Here is a 21010-nt window from a genome sequence, read left to right as displayed (position 1 = left end):
TCGTGTGGGGAAACTCGGACTGAAAGAGTGGTGTGCTTTTGTCCAGGAGTCACCCCAGGGAGGATCAGGTGCAGGAGTATACCGGCCGTTGAAAGTGTGCGGTGTCGTGAACAGGAGTCAGCGTGTCACCGTTGGTCTTGTTAGGAGCCCCTGCGCTGGCGGTGAGACGAGGAGCTTCGTGGCGGCCGCGGGCGGTGCTCGGCTTCACTGGCGGTGAGTGCGGGAGAGGGTCAGTCCGGGGACCTCCAGGTCACCGGTGGGTCTAGGTGGGCCAACAGGCCTCGGTGGTGCCCCCAGCTGGTCGCCTTGAGGTCTGGTCTCTGGATTGTATAGGGGAGGTAGGCTGCAGCCCGCAGGGGGGCCTAATTATTCTCTCGGCTCCGCGGTCTCTGCGTCCAGGGAGGTATAAACTGATGGCCAGGTTTTGAGGTGGCGCCAATCCCAAGATGGCCGCCGGCAGTGTCCCGTCCCGCGGGACTCCTTCGCGACCGCGGCCGTCGGTGTATGGGGTCTGCGCAATGGGGGCACTGGGGGTATGGTACTAGGCTTGGGGGACCTCGAGGGAGCGTCTAGGCGGCCGTCGCAGCTCCGGTGTGCTCGTGGCGCCAACCACAAGATGGCCGCCGTCAGTGGAGCAGGGAGCAGCAGAGACGCGCTGGTGCAGCACCGGAGGTGCGCGTCCGTCCTCAGCTGCCGGGATCCGAGCTCCGCACCCCAGGCCACCAGCGGCGCTGCAAAGGGGTCCCGGAGGTCAGACAGCAGGCTCCGCGGTGAAGAAGGTGGACGAGGGGGGGACGGGGGAGCTCCGTTCGTTGTAGGCGACGCTTAACACAGCAGGCCCCACGGAGCTTTTCGGCGGACCGGAAGTCAAAATCTAGTCCGCGGCTTCGTCCTCTGGCACAGGCCACAACCTGCAGGGACCGAGGAAGCGGTCCCCCGGCTCCGCGGACAGGTGCACAGGTACCCAAGGTCGTCGGGGGTATTAATTGGGCACTGGGGTGGCGATATTCCTAGTGATAGGCGCTATTTTAGTGTGTGGGAGCAGGAGCTCAAATTTCCTGCTTCCAGCTGCCTCTCCAGTCAGGACACGCCCCCTGCAAAACATCTTTTATTGCAATAATCATACACTGAATACTCTTTGCCACCCTTGGGTGTAATTTTGCAACATCGTAGTCGACACTGGAGTCAGAATCCGTGTCGGTACCAGTGTCCACTATTTGGGATAGGGGACGTTTTTGAGACCCAGAAGGGCCCTGTGACCAAGTCCAATCCGTGGATTGACTCCCTGCTTTCTCCCTGGACTCTGCTTTGTCCAGTCTCTTATGTAATGAGGCCACATTCGCATTTAACATATGCCACATGTCCATCCAATCATGAGTCGGCGTTGCCGACGGAGACACACCACACATCTGCTCCACCTCCTCCTTGGACGAGCCTTCCGCTTCAGACATGCCGACACGCATGTACCGACACCCCCACACACACAGGGATATATCTATAAGGGGACAATTCCCAAACAAGGCCCTTTGGGGTGACAGAGAGAGAGTATGCCAGCACACACCCAGCGCCAAACTGACACTGGAATAAAACCCAGATAGCGCTTTTTATATATATATAATCAATGTTATACACTCACTGCGCCTTAAACATGCCCCCCGCCCCTCTTTTCAGCCCTCTGTCACCGAGTTCAGCAGGAGAGAGTTCGGGGAGCCAGCTTCTCTGCAGCGTTCTGTGGAGAAAATGGCGCTGAAAGTGCTGAGGGATCAAGCTCCGCCCCCTCCAGCGGCGAGCTTCGGTCCCACTTCAATATTCAAAAAATGGCGGAGGATCTCTTCATTTACTGCCTCCGCAGCCTAATGTACCCTTGTATGTCAGACCAGAGGTTTATTGCTGCCCAGGGCGCCCCCCCTGCGCCCTGCACCCATCAGTGCCCGTTCTGTGTGTGTAGCGTGTGGAAGCAATGGCGCGCAGCGTTACTGCTGCGCGCTCACCTCAGTGAAGATCTGAAGTTTTCTGCCGCCTTGAAGTCTTCTTTTCTTCTTATACTCACCCGGCTTCTATCTTCCGGCTCTGCGAGGAGGACGGCGGCGCGGCTCTGGGACGAACGGCGGGGTGAGACCTGCGTTCCGACTCCCTCTGGAACTAATGGTGTCCAGTAGCCTAAGAAGCAGAGCCTATCATTTAAGTAGGTCTGCTTCTCTCTCCTCAGTCCCACGATGCAGGGAGCCTGTTGCCAGCAGTGCTCCCTGAAAATAAAAAACCTAACAAAATTATTTTTCAGAGAAACTCTGGAGAGCTTCTCTGTAATGCACCCTATCTCCTCTGGGCACAAAATCCAACTGAGGTCTGGAGGAGGGGCATAGAGGGAGGAGCCAGTGCACACCCATACTAAAAGTTCTTTATAGTGCCATGTCTCCTGCGGAGCCCGTCTATACCCCATGGTCCTTACGGAGTCCCCAGCATCATCTAGGACGTAAGAGAAAACACACATGAACTCTGTGGTTCCAATATTAATCCAATGTAATGGTTAGAATTACTGCCTCACAGCACTAAGGTCATGGGTTCGATTCAAACCCTGGCCTTAACTGTGTGGCGTTTGTATATTCTCCCCATACTTGCGTGGGTTTCCTCTGGGTACTCTGGGTTCCGCCCACAATCCAAAAATATACTGGTTGGCTCTAAAATGAACCCTAATGTGTAAGTATGTGCGTATACATAAGCGACTACATGGGCCAATTGGTTCTTACAGATGTGTACTCTTATATCTTTGCTCTGTGTGCTACAAGTCGCGTTACACATAACGCATGAGTGCCACGTGATTCGGTAGCTACGAGCGTCTTCTTTTGTGTTTTTTTCAGCAAAGATACGTCCTAGACGCAAAGTAATGTAATAGGACACACAAGCAGCTTCGGCTGATTAAAATGATAAACAGCATGCCTATATTCTGTGTGTGACTGCGACTGTATTTGCATACAAAATGCTATGCTACAGTGTATTCATGGAAAACACTGTAGTGTTGCATTTTGGATGCAGATACAGCCGCAATTACATATAATATAGGCATGGCACATATCATTCTAATCAGCAGAAGTTGCTTGTGCATCCTATTACATGACTTTGCGTCTATGATGAATTTTCCCGGGGGAAAAAGTGCAAACTAAGACGCTCATTGCTACCGAATCACACCACGCCATGGCACGACTTCAAAAGCTGTTTAGCATGACTGCAGCAAGGATGTAAGAGGACATATCTGTATCTGCCATAAGATTCTATGTTTCTGGTTACACTCACACATTACAGTATTTCCAACAATAACAACAATAATAATTTACGCACACTATACATTATGCTTGGTTCTCCTATTTATGATTATAACCCTATTCGGTCTATTAAGCCCCACACACACACACACACACACACACACACACACACACACACACACACACACACTAGCCCAGCGAAGGGGAACCTTTGGCACTCCAGCTGTTGTTGAACTACACATCCCAGCATCTCCTGCCACAGTTTTGCTATTTGGCCATGCTAAAACTGTAGCAGGTGTAGTTCAACTACAGCTGGAGTGCGAAGGTTCCCCATCACTGCTTTAGCCGGTCACCAGTTCAATTAACTCATCTGTACCGGGCCACTCCAACCGAAAATGAGTACCTGCTACCCCTCTTCTTTCCTCACAGTGCCACTGGGTAGCTGAAGAGTGCCTACATGGGTCGCTGGGTTGGATTAGGACTGGCAGGGGCAGGGTGCTGGGCGGCAGTGGCTTCCCGATGGGGGATCTGACAAGACAGTCCCTGGTTGCCACAGCAGAGAGATGGAGCGAGAGGCAGGGCGCTGGGGTTAAAGGTAGGGAAAGAGAGGCGGGGAGAGAGAGGTTGGTCTGGGTGGGAAAGGACCCCCTCCTCTCCTCTGGTGGGCCACTTCCTCATTGCTATTGGGACTGCCTGTGGCTAATAATGAGTCAGTCTGACTCATTATTAGTGTTGCTGTTAATGCCACTGATTACGGATGTGGCTTATGGTGTGGCACCCCGTTCAACCGCACTGGTCGAACGTGCCCTTGATCCAGCCCTGAGAACCAAACTGGAACTGGAGTATAGGTAGCAGGCTGGACCAGACTGGAACTGGAATGGAGCAAACAGGCTGAAGCTATGCAGGCTTGTACAAGACTGGAACCAGAGAAGAACATTGGCGCTGAAGCTGGAATAATGCAGGTTGGATACTGATAATAGTGGTGAGCTGCAGGATGAAGAATACAGCATCATGGGTAGCAGGATGGAAGCGGCTTGCACAGTTCTCAGGAACAGGAGCGCAGGTACAGGCAACAGATCAGAGACAGAGGCACACACTGTAGGGTGAGCACACAAACTGATGTAGCCACGCTCAGCTTTGCCCACAGCTGGTGCGGCAAGTGTAAATGCAAGAGAGAGGAAAAAACGCACCCTAGGGTGGATTTTGCTCCAGGCGCTGATTGGGGAGGTGCTACACAGCAGCTGAAACAAAGGGAGGTTGGTCAGACCCCCAAGTCACAAGCAATACACAAAGAAAAGGTTAAAGCGCTTGCTGGTCATATAAGAGAGAAGAGTGGTCACATTGAAAATCACACATTTATTTAAACATTAAAATAAAAATAAAAATGGATTAAAAAGTACGATATGAATAAAAATTGGAGAACACAATGTGTGTTGGATCTCAAAAACAGCTGTGCCCCTCTCGATCTCAATGAGAGTTGGTGGGAAACATTCAAACCTGTTCCAATATACAGTACCCTAGTAATAGACTCTGAGTGTCCCGTTAGTAATCCATCGTGTATATATTTACCACCAGCAGTTATCCAAGGTGTTTTAAGCGGTTGGCATCCGCAAGAGGCTGTCCCTTGTATGGCTGTGTAAAAGTTCCACGGTGGAAAGATGTCCTTCTAATGGGATCCACAAATGAAGGCAGTGATGGGGACCTGGTCCAGGTGAGAGTTCCTCAGGAGATTGAGTGATGAACACTGGGCACGCACACGTGAACGCAACGAAACGCGTTGGTGATTGCTGCTGTGCGTGCCCAGTGTTCATCACTCAATCTCCTGAGGAACTCTCACCTGGACCAGGTCCCCATCACTGCCTTCATTTGTGGATCCTGTTAGAAGGACATCTTTCCACCGTGGAACTTTTACACAGCCATACAAGGGACAGCCTCTTGCGGATGCCAACCGCTTAAAACACCTTGGATAACTGCTGGTGGTAAATATATACACGATGGATTACTAACGGGACACTCAGAGTCTATTACTAGGGGACTGTATATTGGAACAGGTTTGAATGTTTCCCACCAACTCTCATTGAGATCGAGAGGGGCACAGCTGTTTTTGAGATCCAACACACATTGTGTTCTCCAATTTTTATTCATATCGTACTTTTTAATCCATTTTTATTTTTATTTTAATGTTTAAATAAATGTGTGATTTTCAATGTGACCACTCTTCTCTCTTATATGACCAGCAAGCGCTTTAACCTTTTCTTTGTGTATTGCTGGTGCGGCAAGTGTGCCTGCGAATGAATCAAATGCGTGCACGTGCACTCTATTCATTCCTATGGAGCAATCGCAGGGTGCGTTTATTCGCATCCCGGCGCACCATGCTGCATTGCATATTCCTGTGTGTACGTATCACGGCAACAATGACGATGACTACATCTGTAAGAGCAATGTTCCATATGGTTCCACGGTGTGCGAGAGACAGGTGCAGGTTTAAATAGGGGGCTCTTGCAGCAGATAGGAGGGAGTAGTCATGTGAGTGCAGCAAACAGGCAGTGATTGGACATTGGTATTCAGCTGATCAGAACCATCATGGCTGCGCTAATGCACCTGACATCGCTGACCTAGAACAGGATGGCTCACCTTAAGGAAGCACCGCTGGATAGGCTATGAGAGTCTCCCATTTGTGACACAGTCCTGGTTCCAAGTTTAATATGCAAAGCTATACCTAGTACTTTTATGTATAGGGTGCCAAAAGGGTTCTGTAGTGCCATACAAGGAGATAAAACTGACAGCAGGATACATAATTGCAGACTAATACAGAAAGTATATAAATTCACAGACACATATTACAGTGTATTATGTAGAAAAGATAAAAGAAGAGAGGGCACTGCTCTTATGAGCTTACAATCTATAGGGTATATAGGTGGAAACACTGTGAGGTGAAGGCAGGGTGGACACACTGGGAGATGAGGGCAGTTAGGTGAATGTTTGGTAAGTTAGGATGAAAAAAATAATTTTAGAAGCACTCTGAAAGGCTGGGAAGCTGGATGGAAAACTGATGGAGCAAAGGAGGGCATTCCAGAGGTTAGCAGTAGACCAGGAGAATGTCAGAGTCAGAAGTGGTGAAGAGGGAATGAGGCTGGAGATGTCAGGAAGAGCAGTGACGATGAGTGCTCTGTAGGTTAGAGAGGAGTTTGAATTTAATTCTGAGTGGTATGGGTAGTCAGTGAAGTGACTGACAGAGAGGGCAGTAGAAGAGAGGAAGATGAGGCAGGCAGCAGAGCTGATGGTAGACCGGAGAGGGGCAAAGCAGGAGTTCAGAAGCCCAAAGAGAAGCAAATTACAGTAATCGAAGTGGGAAATGATAAGTGCATGAATGACAGTTTTGGTATATTCCAGCCAAGACTAATGTGCAGTGCTAAATCTTGAGCCAAGACTAATGCACATAGCCATACCTGGAGCTAAGACTAACGTGAAGAGCTATACCTGGAGACAAGACTAACGCGCAGAGCCATACCTGGAGCCAAGGTTAACATGCAGAGCCATGCCTGGAGCCAAGGTTAACGTGCAGAGCCATACCTGGAGCCAAGGTTAACGTGCAGAGCCATACCTGGAGCCAAGACTAACGTGCAGAGCCATACCTGGAGCCAAGACTAACGTGCAGAGCTATACCTGGAGCCAAGACTAACGTGCAGAGCCATACCTGGAGCCAAGACTAACGTGCAGAGCCATACCTGGAGCCAAGACTAACGTGCAGAGCTATACCTGGAGCCAAGGTTAACATGCAGAGCCATACCTGGAGCCAAGACTAACGAGCAGAGCTATACCTGGAGCCAAGACTAACGTGCAGAGCCATACCTGGAGCCAAGGTTAACATGCAGAGCCATGCCTGGAGCCAAGGTTAACGTGCAGAGCCATGCCTGGAGCCAAGGTTAACGTGCAGAGCCATACCTGGAGCCAAGGTTAACATGCAGAGCCATGCCTGGAGCCAAGGTTAACGTGCAGAGCCATGCCTGGAGCCAAGGTTAACATGCAGAGCCATGCCTGGAGCCAAGGTTAAAGTGCAGAGCCATGCCTGGAGCCAAGACTAACGTGCAGAGAGTTTCCAGTGAGTGAGATGTTTACAGCCTACAGTACAGCTCCCCATGTCATCAGCATGATGTGAAGATCCCGTAGTATATAGCAAAGCTTCACATGTTGGGGGCTGATCTTATTTAATCACACAAATGTAGGGAGGTGTGCTCTGTGCCTGGGGACATGTGATTACTCTACCTACACCTCACGCATTTGTTGTAGCAGGGTGGAAATACAGACATACTGAGTGGGAATAAAACTGTATTACCATTGCGCTACTGCTCAGGTCATGCTGAGTGCTGAGCTGTACTTGTGAATAACAACACACAAACATATGAAATGGAGGTGTTGGAGAGATTCCATACACACATGACAGCACATATGTAGAACTGGCTGGGCACGCCAGGATACATGAAGGGTATTGTGGTATTGAGCTGGAGGGAATTGTAATTTGCTCAATACCAAAATGCCCCTCATGTATCCTGGAGTGCCCAGCCAATTATACATATATAGGGGTAAATTTACTAAGGTGGGAGATTTTTAGAACTGGTGATGTTGCCCATGGCAACCAATCAGATTCTACTTATCATTTCTCTAGCTGCTTCTAGCAGACAATAGATATAATCTGATTGGTTGCTATGGGCAACATCACCAGTTCTAAAAAAACTGTGTGTGTGTGTGCGTGTGCGTGTGCGTAAGGACACCTCATACTTGGTAGCGGCCACTAAGGATCTTGCACAACCTGTACACTGTTAATTTAATCTTTGCTTTACATGACAGCACAAACATGCAGCACATGTAACATTTCCAGACACCCTAGAAGGTGATTGTAGGGTCTATGTACTATGACTCTACTTATCGTGGAGAAGAAGCAGCTCCTGCTTCACCTGCTACCGCTGCGTTGCGATTTGTACTAATAATAAACCCGTTGAGGAGAGGGAGCGCTAAGCCACCAGCTGAGCAGTGCCAGGCCGCAGAGCAGAGAGTGCGGAGTGACTCACCATCTTCTGACCAGCCACAGCAGTGACACTTTTAATTTTTGTCAAAACTTAATTGACAACTGGCCAAGTGACAGACAGCTTATTTCCTGCTTCCACAGTGTGGACAAGCAGATAACAGCAGCTATTGGAGGTGATATCAGTGTGGAGAAGACAGCAGACGGTAAGTGACCTCTCCTCTTAGTAACACTTGGGACACTAGGTGTCTATGGCAGCGCTAATGACTCAGGTGCAGTGCCGATATTCAGCACTAGCAGACAGATGGCCCAGCCCCCTTATCTCCCCTTAGTACATGGACCCCTCTGTCCCGTGCCACGATGATGAAACCTTGCGCAGTCTCACTATAGAAAGTGATTCATGATTTTCACTAGTGCTACCGCATTTTTGATCTGATGGTGTACAGGGGTTCCAAGGAGTTAAGCATCAACATGGACAAAGTCTTGTCCTGATACTGGGTCGTAGTCCATGGTCTACTGGTATTACAGCGGAATATCTCTATTACTACTGCATCCATTCTCCTTAGTAGGAGGGCCCCTCTTCTCTCTTAACACTATCCGTGGCACCAGAGCGCTGCCACTTTGTCTGCTTTTCTCCGTCAGGCACTCTGACAGTATTTAATTGGTCATCGGCTGTGCTACAGGGCTGACGCGATATGCCTGTGAATGACATCGTTCACAGATATATTGGGTGTAAACACCCACTTGGGAAATATTGGCTGCTCGATCGAAAGGCTGATACTCTATATCGCCCAGTGTGTACCCAGCGCATCCCTTGTCCCTATTACTTGCACTATCCAGTCTGTGTTACAGTAATGTTCTGCACATATGCTACTTACACTATGATTACCTGTTGTGTATTGTACCTATGCTCGGTTAGCCTGTTATTTTGCAATGTTTTTAGGTTTGTCCTCTTGTACGGCGCTGCAGACACTTTATGGTGTCTCATAAATAAAATAATAAGAATTTACTTACCGATAATTCTATTTCTCGGAGTCCGTAGTGGATGCTGGGGTTCCTGAAAGGACCATGGGGAATAGCGGCTCCGCAGGAGACAGGGCACAAAAAGTAAAGCTTTAGGATCAGGTGGTGTGCACTGGCTCCTCCCCCTATGACCCTCCTCCAAGCCTCAGTTAGGATACTGTGCCCGGACGAGCGTACACAATAAGGAAGGATTTATGAATCCCGGGTAAGACTCATACCAGCCACACCAATCACACTGTACAACCTGTGATCTGAACCCAGTTAACAGTATGATAACAGCGGAGCCTCTGAAAGATGGCTCACAACAATAATAACCCGATTTTTGTAACTATGTACAAGAATTGCAGATAATCCGCACTTGGGACGGGCGCCCAGCATCCACTACGTACTCCGAGAAATAGAATTATCGGTAAGTAAATTCTTATTTTCTCTATCGTCCTAGTGGATGCTGGGGTTCCTGAAAGGACCATGGGGATTATACCAAAGCTCCCAAACGGGCGGGAGAGTGCGGATGACTCTGCAGCACCGAATGAGAGAACTCCAGGTCCTCCTTAGTCAGGTTATCAAATTTGTAGGATTTTACAAACGTGTTTGCCCCTGACTAAATAGCCGCTCGGCAAAGTTGTAAAGCCGAGACCCCTCGGGCAGCCGCCCAAGATGAGCCCACCTTCCTTGTGGAATGGGCATTTACATATTTTGGCTGTGGCAGGCCTGCCACAGAATGTGCAAGCTGAATTGTATTACACATCCAACTAGCAAAAGTCTGCTTAGAAGCAAGAGCACCCAGTTTGTTGGGTGCATACAGGATAACAGCAAGTCAGTTTTCCTGACTCCAGCCGTCCTGGAACCTATATTTTCAGGGCCCTGACCACATCTAGCAACTTGGAGTCCTCCAAGTCCCTAGTAGGCGCAAGACACCACAATAAGCTGGTTCAGGTGAAACACTGACACCACCTTAGGGAGAGAACTGGGGACGAGTCCGCAGCTCTGCCCTGTCCGAATGGACAAACAGATATGGGCTTTTTTGAGAAAAAAACCACCAATTTGACACTCGCCTGGTCCAGGCCAGGTCCAAGAGCATGTTCACTTTTCATGTGAGATGCTTCAAATCCACAGATTTGACTGGTTTTAAACCAATGTGTTTTGAGGAATCCCAGAACTACGTTGAGATCCCACAGTGCCACTGGAGGCACAAAAGGGGGTTGTATATGCAATACTCCCTTGACAAACTTCTGGACTTCAGGAACTGAAGCCAATTCTTTCTGGAAGAAAAATCGACAGGGCCGAAATTTGAACCTTAATGGACCCCAATTTGAGGCCCATAGACACTCCTGTTTGCAAGAAATGCAGGAATCGACCGAGTTGAAATTTCTACGTGGGGCCTTCCTGGCCTCACACCACGCAACATATTTTCGCCACATGTGGTGATAATGTTGTGCGGTCACCTCCTTTCTGGCTTTGACCAGGGTAGGAATGACCTCTTCCTGAATGCCTTTTCCCTTAGGATCCGGCGTTCCACCGCCATGCCGTCAAACGCAGCTGCGGTAAGTCTTGGAACAGACATGGTACTTGCTGAAACAAGTCCCTTCTTAGCGGCAGAGGCCATAAGTCCTCTGTGAGCATCTCTTGAAGTTCCGGGTACCAAGTCCTTCTTGGCCAATCCGGAGCCATGAGTATAGTTCTTACTCCTCTACGTCTTATAATTCTCAGTACCTTAGGTATGAAAAGCAGAGGATGGAACACATACACCGACTGGTACACCCACGGTGTTACCAGAACGTCCACAGCTATTGCCTGAGGGTCTCTTAACCTGGCGCAATACCTGTCCCGTTTTTTGTTCAGACGGGACGCCATCATGTCCACCTTTGGTAATTCCCAACGGTTTACAATCATGTGGAAAACTTCCCCATGAAGTTCCCACTCTGCCGGGTGGAGGTCGTGCCTACTGAGGAAGTCTGCTTCCCAGTTTCCATTCCCGGAATGAAACACTGCTGACAGTGCTATCACATGATTTTCCGCCCAGCGAAAGGTCCTTGCAGTTTTTGCCACTGCCCTCCTGCTTCTTGTGCCGCCCTGTCTATTTACGTGGGCGACTGCCGTGATGTTTTATCCCACTGGATCAATACCGGCTGACCTTGAAGCAGAGGTCTTGCTAAGCTTAGAGCATTATAAATTTACCCTTAGCTATATTTATGTGGAGAAAAGTCTCCAGACTTGATCACACTCCCTGGAAATTTTTTCCTTGTGTGACTGCTCCCCAGCCTCTCGGGCTGGCCTCCGTGGTCACCAACATCCAAAACTGAATGCCGAATCTGCGGCCCTCTAGAAGATGAGCACTCTGTAACCACCACAGGAGAGACACCCTTGTCCTTGGATATAGGGTTATCCGCTGATGCATCTGAAGATGCGATCCGGACCATTTGTCCAGCAGATCCCACTGAAAAGTTCTTGCATGAAATCTGCCGACTGGAATTGCTTCGAAGGAAGTCACCATTTTTTTACCATGGCCCTTGTGCAATGATGCACTGATTTTAGGAGGTTCTTTTCTGGACTGTGTCCAGAATCATCCCTAAGCACAGGAGACTTGTTGTCGGGATCAGCTGCGATTTTGGAATATTTAGAATCCACCCCTGCTGTTGTAACAGTATCCGAGATAGTGCTACTCCGACCTCCAACTGTTCCCTGGACTTTGCCCTTATCAGGAGATCGTCCAAGTAAGGGATAATTAAGACGCCTTTTCTTCGAAGAAGAACCATCATTTCGGCCATTACCTTGGTAAAGACCCGGGGTGCCGTGGACAATCCAAACGGCAGCGTCTGAAACTGATAGTGACAGTTCTGTACCACGAACCTGAGGTACCCTTAGTGATAAGGGCAAATTTGGGACATGGAGGTAAGCATCCCTGATGTCTCGGGACACCATATAGTCCCCTTCTTCCCGGTTCGTTATCACTGCTCTGAGTGACTCCATCTTGATTTGAACCTTTGTAAGTGTTCAAAATTTTTTAAGATTTAGAATAGGTCTCACCTAGCCTTCTGGCTTCAGTACCACAATATAGTGTGGAATAATACCCCTTTTCTTGTTGTAGGAGGGGTAATTTAATTATCACCTGCTGGGAATACAGCTCGTGAATTTTTTCCCATACTGCCTCCTTGTCGGAGGGAGACCTTGGTAAAGCAGACTTCAGGAGCCTGCGCAGGGGAAACGTCTCGACATTCCAATCTGTACCCCTGGGATACTACTTGTAGGATCCAGGGGTCCTGTACGGTCTCAGCGTCATGCTGAGAGCTTGTCAGAAGCGGTGGAACGCTTCTGTTCCTGGGAATGGGCTGCCTGCTGCAGTCTTCTTCCCTTTCCTCTATCCCTGGGCAGATATGACTCTTATAGGGACGAAAGGACTGAAGCTGAAAAGACGGTGTCTTTTTCTGCAGAGATGTGACTTAGGGTAAAAAACGGTGGATTTTCCAGCAGTTGCCGTGGCCACCAGGTCCGATGGACCGACCCCAAATAACTCCTCTTCCTTTATACGGCAATACACCTTTGTGCCGTTTGGAATCTGCATCACCTGACCACTGTCGTGTCCATAAACATCTTCTGGCAGATATGGACATCGCACTTACTCTTGATGCCAGAGTGCAAATATCCCTCTGTGCATCTCGCATATATAGAAATGCATCCTTTAAATGCTCTATAGTCAATAAAATACTGTCCCTGTCAAGGGTATCAATATTTTTAGTCAGGGAATCCGACCAAGCCACCCCAGCTCTGCACATCCAGGCTGAGGCGATCGCTGGTCGCAGTATAACACCAGTATGTGTGTATATACTTTTTATGATATTTTCCAGCCTCCTGTCAGCTGGCTCCTTGAGGACGGCCCTATCTATAGACGGTACCGCCACTTGTTCTGATAAGCGTGTGAGCGCCTTATCCACCCTAAGGGGTGTTTCCCAACGCGCCCTAACTTCTGGCGGGAAAGGGTATACCGCCCATATTTTCTATCGGGGGGAACCCACGCATCATCACACACTTCATTTAATTTATCTGATTCAGGAAAAAATAAGAATTTACTTACCGATAATTCTATTTCTCGGAGTCCGTAGTGGATGCTGGGGTTCCTGAAAGGACCATGGGGAATAGCGGCTCCGCAGGAGACAGGGCACAAAAAGTAAAGCTTTTCCAGATCAGGTGGTGTGCACTGGCTCCTCCCCCTATGACCCTCCTCCAGACTCCAGTTAGGTACTGTGCCCGGACGAGCGTACACAATAAGGGAGGATTTTGAATCCCGGGTAAGACTCATACCAGCCACACCAATCACACCGTACAACTTGTGATCTAAACCCAGTTAACAGTATGATAACAGAGGAGCCTCTGAAAGATGGCTCCCTAAACAATAACCCGAATTAGTTAACAATAACTATGTACAAGTATTGCAGATAATCCGCACTTGGGATGGGCGCCCAGCATCCACTACGGACTCCGAGAAATAGAATTATCGGTAAGTAAATTCTTATTTTCTCTATCGTCCTAGTGGATGCTGGGGTTCCTGAAAGGACCATGGGGATTATACCAAAGCTCCCAAACGGGCGGGAGAGTGCGGATGACTCTGCAGCACCGAATGAGAGAACTCCAGGTCCTCCTTTGCCTGGGTATCAAATTTGTAGAATTTTACAAACGTGTTCTCCCCTGACCACGTAGCTGCTCGGCAGAGTTGTAATGCCGAGACCCCTCGGGCAGCCGCCCAAGATGAGCCCACCTTCCTTGTGGAATGGGCCTTAACAGATTTAGGCTGTGGCAGGCCTGCCACAGAATGTGCAAGTTGAATTGTGTTACAAATCCAACGAGCAATCGACTGCTTAGAAGCAGGCGCACCCAACTTGTTGGGTGCATACAGTATAAACAGCGAGTCAGATTTTCTGACTCCAGCCGTCCTTGAAATGTATATTTTTAAAGCTCTGACAACGTCCAACAACTTGGAGTCCTCCAAGTCGCTTGTAGCCGCAGGCACTACAATAGGCTGGTTCAGGTGAAACGCTGATACCACCTTAGGGAGAAAATGCGGACGCGTCCGCAGCTCTGCCCTATCCGAATGGAAAATTAAATAAGGGCTTTTATAAGATAAAGCCGCCAGTTCAGATACTCTCCTGGCGGACGCCAGGGCCAGTAACATAGTCACTTTCCATGTGAGATATTTCAAATCCACATCTTTTAGTGGTTCAAACCAATGGGATTTGAGGAAATCTAAAACTACATTTAGATCCCACGGTGCCACCGGAGGCACCACAGGAGGCTGTATATGCAGTACTCCCTTTACAAAAGTCTGGACCTCAGGAACTGAGGCCAATTCTTTTTGGAAGAATATTGACAGGGCCGAAATTTGAACCTTAATAGATCCCAATTTGAGACCCATAGACAATCCTGATTGCAGGAAATGTAGGAAACGACCCAGTTGAAATTCCTCCGTCGGAGCACTCCGATCCTCGCACCACGCAACATATTTCCGCCAAATGCGGTGATAATGCTTCGCGGTGACTTCCTTTCTTGCCTTAATCAAGGTAGGAATGACTTCTTCTGGAATGCCTTTCCCTTTTAGGATCTGGCGTTCAACCGCCATGCCGTCAAACGCAGCCGCGGTAAGTCTTGGAATAGACACGGTCCCTGCTGAAGCAGGTCCTGTCTTAGAGGTAGAGGCCACGGATCGTCCGTGACCATCTCTTGAAGTTCCGGGTACCAAGACCGTCTTGGCCAATCCGGAGCCACTAGTATCGTTCTTACTCCGCTTTGCCTTATGATTCTCAATACCTTTGGTATGAGAGGCAGAGGAGGAAACACATACACCGACTGGTACACCCAAGGTGTTACCAGCGCGTCCACAGCTATTGCCTGCGGATCTCTTGACCTGGCGCAATACCTGTCCAGTTTTTTGTTGAGGCGAGACGCCATCATGTCCACCATTGGTCTTTCCCAACGGTTTATTAGCATGTGGAAAACTTCTGGATGAAGTCCCCACTCTCCCGGGTGAAGATCGTGTCTGCTGAGGAAGTCTGCTTCCCAGTTGTCCACTCCCGGGATGAACACTGCTGACAGTGCTATCACGTGATTCTCCGCCCAGCGAAGGATCCTGGCAGCTTCTGCCATTGCACTCCTGCTTCTTGTGCCGCCCTGTCTGTTTACATGGGCGACTGCCGTGATGTTGTCCGACTGGATCAACACCGGTCTTCCTTGAAGCAGAGGTTCCGCCTGGCTTAGAGCATTGTAGATTGCTCTTAGTTCCAGAATGTTTATGTGAAGAGACTTTTCCAGGCTCGACCACACTCCCTGGAAGTTTCTTCCTTGTGTGACTGTTCCCCAGCCTCTCAGGCTGGCGTCCGTGGTCACCAGGATCCAATCCTGTATGCCGAATCTGCGGCCCTCCAATAGATGAGCCCTCTGCAACCACCACAGAAGAGATACCCTTGTCCTTGGAGACAGGGTTATCCGCAGGTGCATCTGAAGATGCGACCCTGACCATTTGTCCAACAGATCCCTTTGGAAAATTCTTGCATGGAATCTGCCGAATGGAATTGCTTCGTAAGAAGCCACCATTTTTCCCAGGACTCTTGTGCATTGATGTACAGACACCTTTCCTGGTTTTAGGAGATTCCTGACCAGGTCGGATAACTCCTTGGCTTTTTCCTCGGGAAGAAAAACCTTTTTCTGAACCGTGTCCAGAATCATCCTTAGGAACAGCAGACGAGTTGTCGGCATTAATTGGGATTTTGGAATATTCAGAATCCATCCGTGCTGCTTTAGCACCTCTTGAGATATTGCTAATCCCATCTCTAGCTGTTCTCTGGACCTTGCCCTTATTAGGAGATCGTCCAAGTATGGGATAATTAATACGCCTTTTCTTCGAAGAAGAATCATCATCTCGGCCATTACCTTTGTAAAGATCCGAGGTGCCGTGGACAAACCAAACGGCAGCGTCTGAAACTGATAGTGACAGTTTTGTACAACGAACCTGAGGTACCCCTGGTGTGAGGGGTAAATTGGAACGTGGAGATACGCATCCTTGATGTCCAAGGATACCATAAAGTCCCCTTCTTCCAGGTTCGCTATCACTGCTCTGAGTGACTCCATCTTGAACTTGAACTTCTTTATGTACAGGTTCAAGGACTTCAGATTTAGAATAGGCCTTACCGAGCCATCCGGCTTCGGTACCACAAATAGAGTGGAATAATACCCCTTCCCTTGTTGTAGAAGAGGTACCTTGACTATCACCTGCTGAGAGTACAGCTTGTGAATGGCTTCCAAAACCGTCTCCCTTTCGGAAGGGGACGTTGGTAAAGCAGACTTCAGGAAACGGCGAGGTGGATCTGTCTCTAATTCCAACCTGTACCCCTGAGATATTATCTGCAGGATCCAGGGATCTACCTGCGAGTGAGCCCACTGCGCGCTGTAATTTTTGAGACGACCTCCCACCGTCCCCGAGTCCGCTTGAGAAGCCCCAGCGTCATGCTGAGGCTTTTGTAGAAGCCGGGGAGGGCTTCTGTTCCTGGGAAGGAGCTGCCTGTTGCTGTTTCTTCCCTCGACCTCTGCCTCGTGGCAGATATGAATAGCCCTTTGCTCTCTTATTTTTAAAGGAACGAAAGGGCTGCGGTTGAAAAGTCGGTGCCTTTTTCTGTTGGGGAGTGACTTGAGGTAGAAAGGTGGATTTCCCGGCTGTAGCCGTGGCCACCAAATCTGATAGACCGACTCCAAATAACTCCTCCCCTTTATACGGCAAAACTTCCATATGCCGTTTTGAATCCGCATCGCCTGTCCACTGTCGCGTCCATAAAGCTCTTCTGGCCGAAATGGACATAGCACTTACCCGTGATGCCAGTGTGCAGATATCCCTCTGTGCATCACGCATATAAAGAAATGCATCCTTTATTTGTTCTAACGACAGTAAAATATTGTCCCTGTCCAGGGTATCAATATTTTCAATCAGGGACTCTGACCAAACTACCCCAGCACTGCACATCCAGGCAGACGCTATAGCTGGTCGTAGTATAACACCTGCATGTGTGTATATACTTTTTGGGATATTTTCCATCCTCCTATCTGATGGATCTTTAAGTGCGGCCGTCTCAGGAGAAGGTAACGCCACTTGTTTTGATAAGCGTGTTAGCGCCTTGTCCACCCTAGGAGGTGTTTCCCAGCGCTCCCTAACCTCTGGCGGGAAAGGGTATAATGCCAATAATTTCTTTGAAATTATCAGCTTTTTATCAGGGGCAACCTACGCTTCATCACACACGTCCTTTAATTCTTCTGATTCAGGAAAAACTATAGGTAGTTTTTTCACACCCCACATAATACCCTGTTTAGTGGTACCTGTAGTATCAGCTAAATGTAACGCCTCCTTCATTGCCAAAATCATATAACGTGTGGCCCTACTGGAAAATACGGTTGATTGGTCACCGTCACCACTGGAATCAGTGCCTGTGTCTGGGTCTGTGTCGACCGACTGAGGCAAAGGGCGTTTTACAGCCCCTGACGGTGTTTGAGGCGCCTGGACAGGCACTAATTGATTGTCCGGCCGCCTCATGTCGTCAAACGACTGCTTAAGCGAGTTGACGCTATCCCGTAATTCCACAAATAAAGGCATCCATTCTGGTGTCGACCCCCTAGGAGGTGACATCCCCATATTTGGCAATTGCTCCGCCTCCACACCAATATCGTCCTCATACATGTCGACACACACGTACCGACACACAGCAGACACACAGGGAATGCTCTAAACGAAGACAGGACCCACTAGCCCTTTGGGGAGACAGAGGGAGAGTCTGCCAGCACACACCAAAAAGCGCTATATATGACAGGGATAGCCTTATAATAAGTGCTCCCTTATAGCTGCTTTATATATATCAAGATATTGCCATTAAATTTGCCCCCCCTCTCTGTTTTACCCTGTTTCTGTAGTGCAGTGCAGGGGAGAGACCTGGGAGCCGTCCTGACCAGCGGAACTGTGAGAGGAAATGGCGCCGTGTGCTGAGGAGATAGGCCCCGCCCCTTTTTCGGCGGGCTCGTCTCCCGCTATTTTGTGAATACAGGCAGGGGTTAAATATCTCCATATAGCCTCTGGGGGCTATATGTGAGGTATTTTTAGCCTTTTAATAGGTTTTCATTTGCCTCCCAGGGCGCCCCCCCCCCAGTGCCCTGCACCCTCAGTGACTGCGTGTGAAGTGTGCTGAGAGGAAAATGGCGCACAGCTGCAGTGCTGTGCGCTACCTTTAGAAGACTGCAGGAGTCTTCAGCCGCCGATTCTGGACCTCTTCTTACTTCAGCATCTGCAAGGGGGCCGGCGGCGCGGCTCCGGTGACCATCCAGGCTGTACCTGTGATCGTCCCTCTGGAGCTGATGTCCAGTAGCCAAGAAGCCAATCCATCCTGCACGCAGGTGAGTTCACTTCTTCTCCCCTCTGTCCCTCGTTGCAGTGATCCTGTTGCCAGCAGGAATCACTGTAAAATAAAAAACCTAAGCTAAACTTTCTCTAAGCAGCTCTTTATGAGAGCCACCTAGAATTGCACCCTTCTCGGCCGGGCACAAAAATCTAACTGGAGTCTGGAGGAGGGTCATAGGGGGAGGAGCCAGTGCACACCACCTGATCTGGAAAAGCTTTACTTTTTGTGCCCTGTCTCCTGCGGAGCCGCTATTCCCCATGGTCCTTTCAGGAACCCCAGCATCCACTAGGACGATAGAGAAACTACGGTAGTTTTTTCACATCCCACATAATACCCTCTTTTGTGGTACTTGTAGTATCAGAAATATGTAACACCTCCTTCATTGCCCTTAACGTGTGGCCCTAATAAGGAATACGTTTGTTTATTCACCGTCGACACTGGATTCAGTGTCCCTGTCTGTGTCTGTGTCGACCGACTAAAGTAAACGGGCGTTTTAAAACCCCTGACGGTGTTTTTGAGACGTCTGGACCGGTACTAATTGTTTGTCGGCCGTCTCATGTCGTCAACCGACCTTGCCGCGTGTTGACATTATCACGTAATTCCCTAAATAAGCCATCCATTCCGGTGTCGACTCCCTAGAGAGTGACATCACCATTACAGGCAATTGCTCCGCCTCCTCACCAACATCGTCCTCATACATGTCGACACACACGTACCGACACACAGCACACACACAGGGAATGCTCTGATAGAGGACAGGACCTACTAGCCCTTTGGAGAGACAGAGGGAGAGTTTGCCAGCACACACCAAAAACGCTATAATTATATAGGGACAACCTTATATAAGTGTTTTCCCTTATAGCATCTTTTTTATATATTTCTAACGCCAAATTAGTGCCCCCCCTCTCTGTTTTAACCCTGTTTCTGTAGTGCAGTGCAGGGGAGAGCCTGGGAGCCTTCCCTCCAGCCTTTCTGTGAGGGAAAATGGCGCTGTGTGCTGAGGAGATAGGCCCCGCCCCTTTTTCGGCGGCCTCGTCTCCCGCTCTTAACGGATTCTGGCAGGGGTTAAATATCTCCATATAGCCCCCGGAGGCTATATGTGAGGTATTTTTAGCCAAAAATAGGTTTTCATTGCCTCCCAGGGCGCCCCCCTTCCAGCGCCCTGCACCCTCAGTGACTGCCGTGTGAAGTGTGCTGAGAGGAAATGGCGCACAGCTGCAGTGCTGTGCGCTACCTTAAGAAGACTGAGGAGTCTTCATGCCGCCGATTCTGGACCTCTTCTTGTTTCAGCATCTGCAAGGGGGCCGGCGGCGAGGCTCCGGTGACCATCCAGGCTGTACCTGTGATCGTCCCTCTGGAGCTAATGTCCAGTAGCCAAAGAAGCCAATCCATCCTGCACGCAGGTGAGTTCACTTCTTCTCCCCTAAGTCCCTCGTTGCAGTGATCCTGTTGCCAGCAGGACTCACTGTAAAATAAAAAACCTAAGCTAAACTTTTCTAAGCAGCTCTTTAGGAGAGCCACCTAGATTGCACCCTTCTCGGCCGGGCACAAAAATCTAACTGAGGCTTGGAGGAGGGTCATAGGGGGAGGAGCCAGTGCACACCACCTGATCCTAAAGCTTTACTTTTTGTGCCCTGTCTCCTGCGGAGCCGCTATTCCCCATGGTCCTTTCAGGAACCCCAGCATCCACTAGGACGATAGAGAAAATATAATAATCATCTCCTGCTTACCTTTCCCAGGTAGCGGTGAGGTGAAAGTGTTGGACTGGGTTTCTTTGGATACTCTTCTTCTTCAGTACTGAGTAACCGTACTTCCTCTTCCTCATCCTCCAGACATGTCCTTCTTGGCATCATCTTTGCTGAAAAACAGGACACAGTGCAAGTGATGATATATGGATATATTATAACCTCTTTCTATGGATATATTATAACCTCTTTCTCTTTCAGTCTGTGCGTGTATAATATATGCTTTACTGGTATTATACAAATTCCTCCTTTCAGCTCAGGATTTCCTGATTCTTGCTGCATAAAAGTACACTGACATTCATCTGCCAAAGGTGAAAACTGAAAAATTCAGGAGTCTCCCAGATGTTCCGGAAGATTGGCCAAGCATAGCCTGGATTCATTTTGATTAAAATGATTTGGTCCTAGCCCCTGTCCTTACCTTACACCTCTCTATTATTTTATAGGTGTATAGTGATAACTATAGACTACTGTATAAAGGGCCTCCATTACAGATGGAGGGGGGGGGGGGGGGGGGGTTATCTATGAAATCTGTGTGAG

General features: G+C 49.1%; 1 protein-coding gene across 4 annotated transcripts in view; it reads right to left on the bottom strand.

Moving 5' to 3' along the window:
- ATP7B (ATPase copper transporting beta) overlaps nt 1-21010 on the bottom strand; it is a 249017-nt gene that overhangs the window by 175046 nt on the left and 52961 nt on the right. For 3 of the 4 annotated variants that reach the window (XR_010206109.1, XM_063951945.1, XM_063951951.1), the window contains exon 2: nt 20459-20586. Coding sequence is in view for 2 of the 4 variants with exons in the window: in XM_063951945.1 (XP_063808015.1) it covers nt 20459-20581 (123 nt within the window). In the remaining 2 variants the exon portion in view is untranslated. Of the gene's footprint in view, nt 1-20458; nt 20587-21010 lie in introns of those variants that run through there. The other variant, XM_063951952.1, reaches the window with a different exon arrangement.

Source organism: Pseudophryne corroboree, chromosome 2 (assembly GCF_028390025.1).
Source record: "Pseudophryne corroboree isolate aPseCor3 chromosome 2, aPseCor3.hap2, whole genome shotgun sequence".
Taxonomy (NCBI): domain Eukaryota; kingdom Metazoa; phylum Chordata; class Amphibia; order Anura; family Myobatrachidae; genus Pseudophryne; species Pseudophryne corroboree.
The sequence above is the reverse complement of the archived record's forward strand: the minus strand, read 5'-3'. Positions and strand labels throughout refer to the sequence as shown.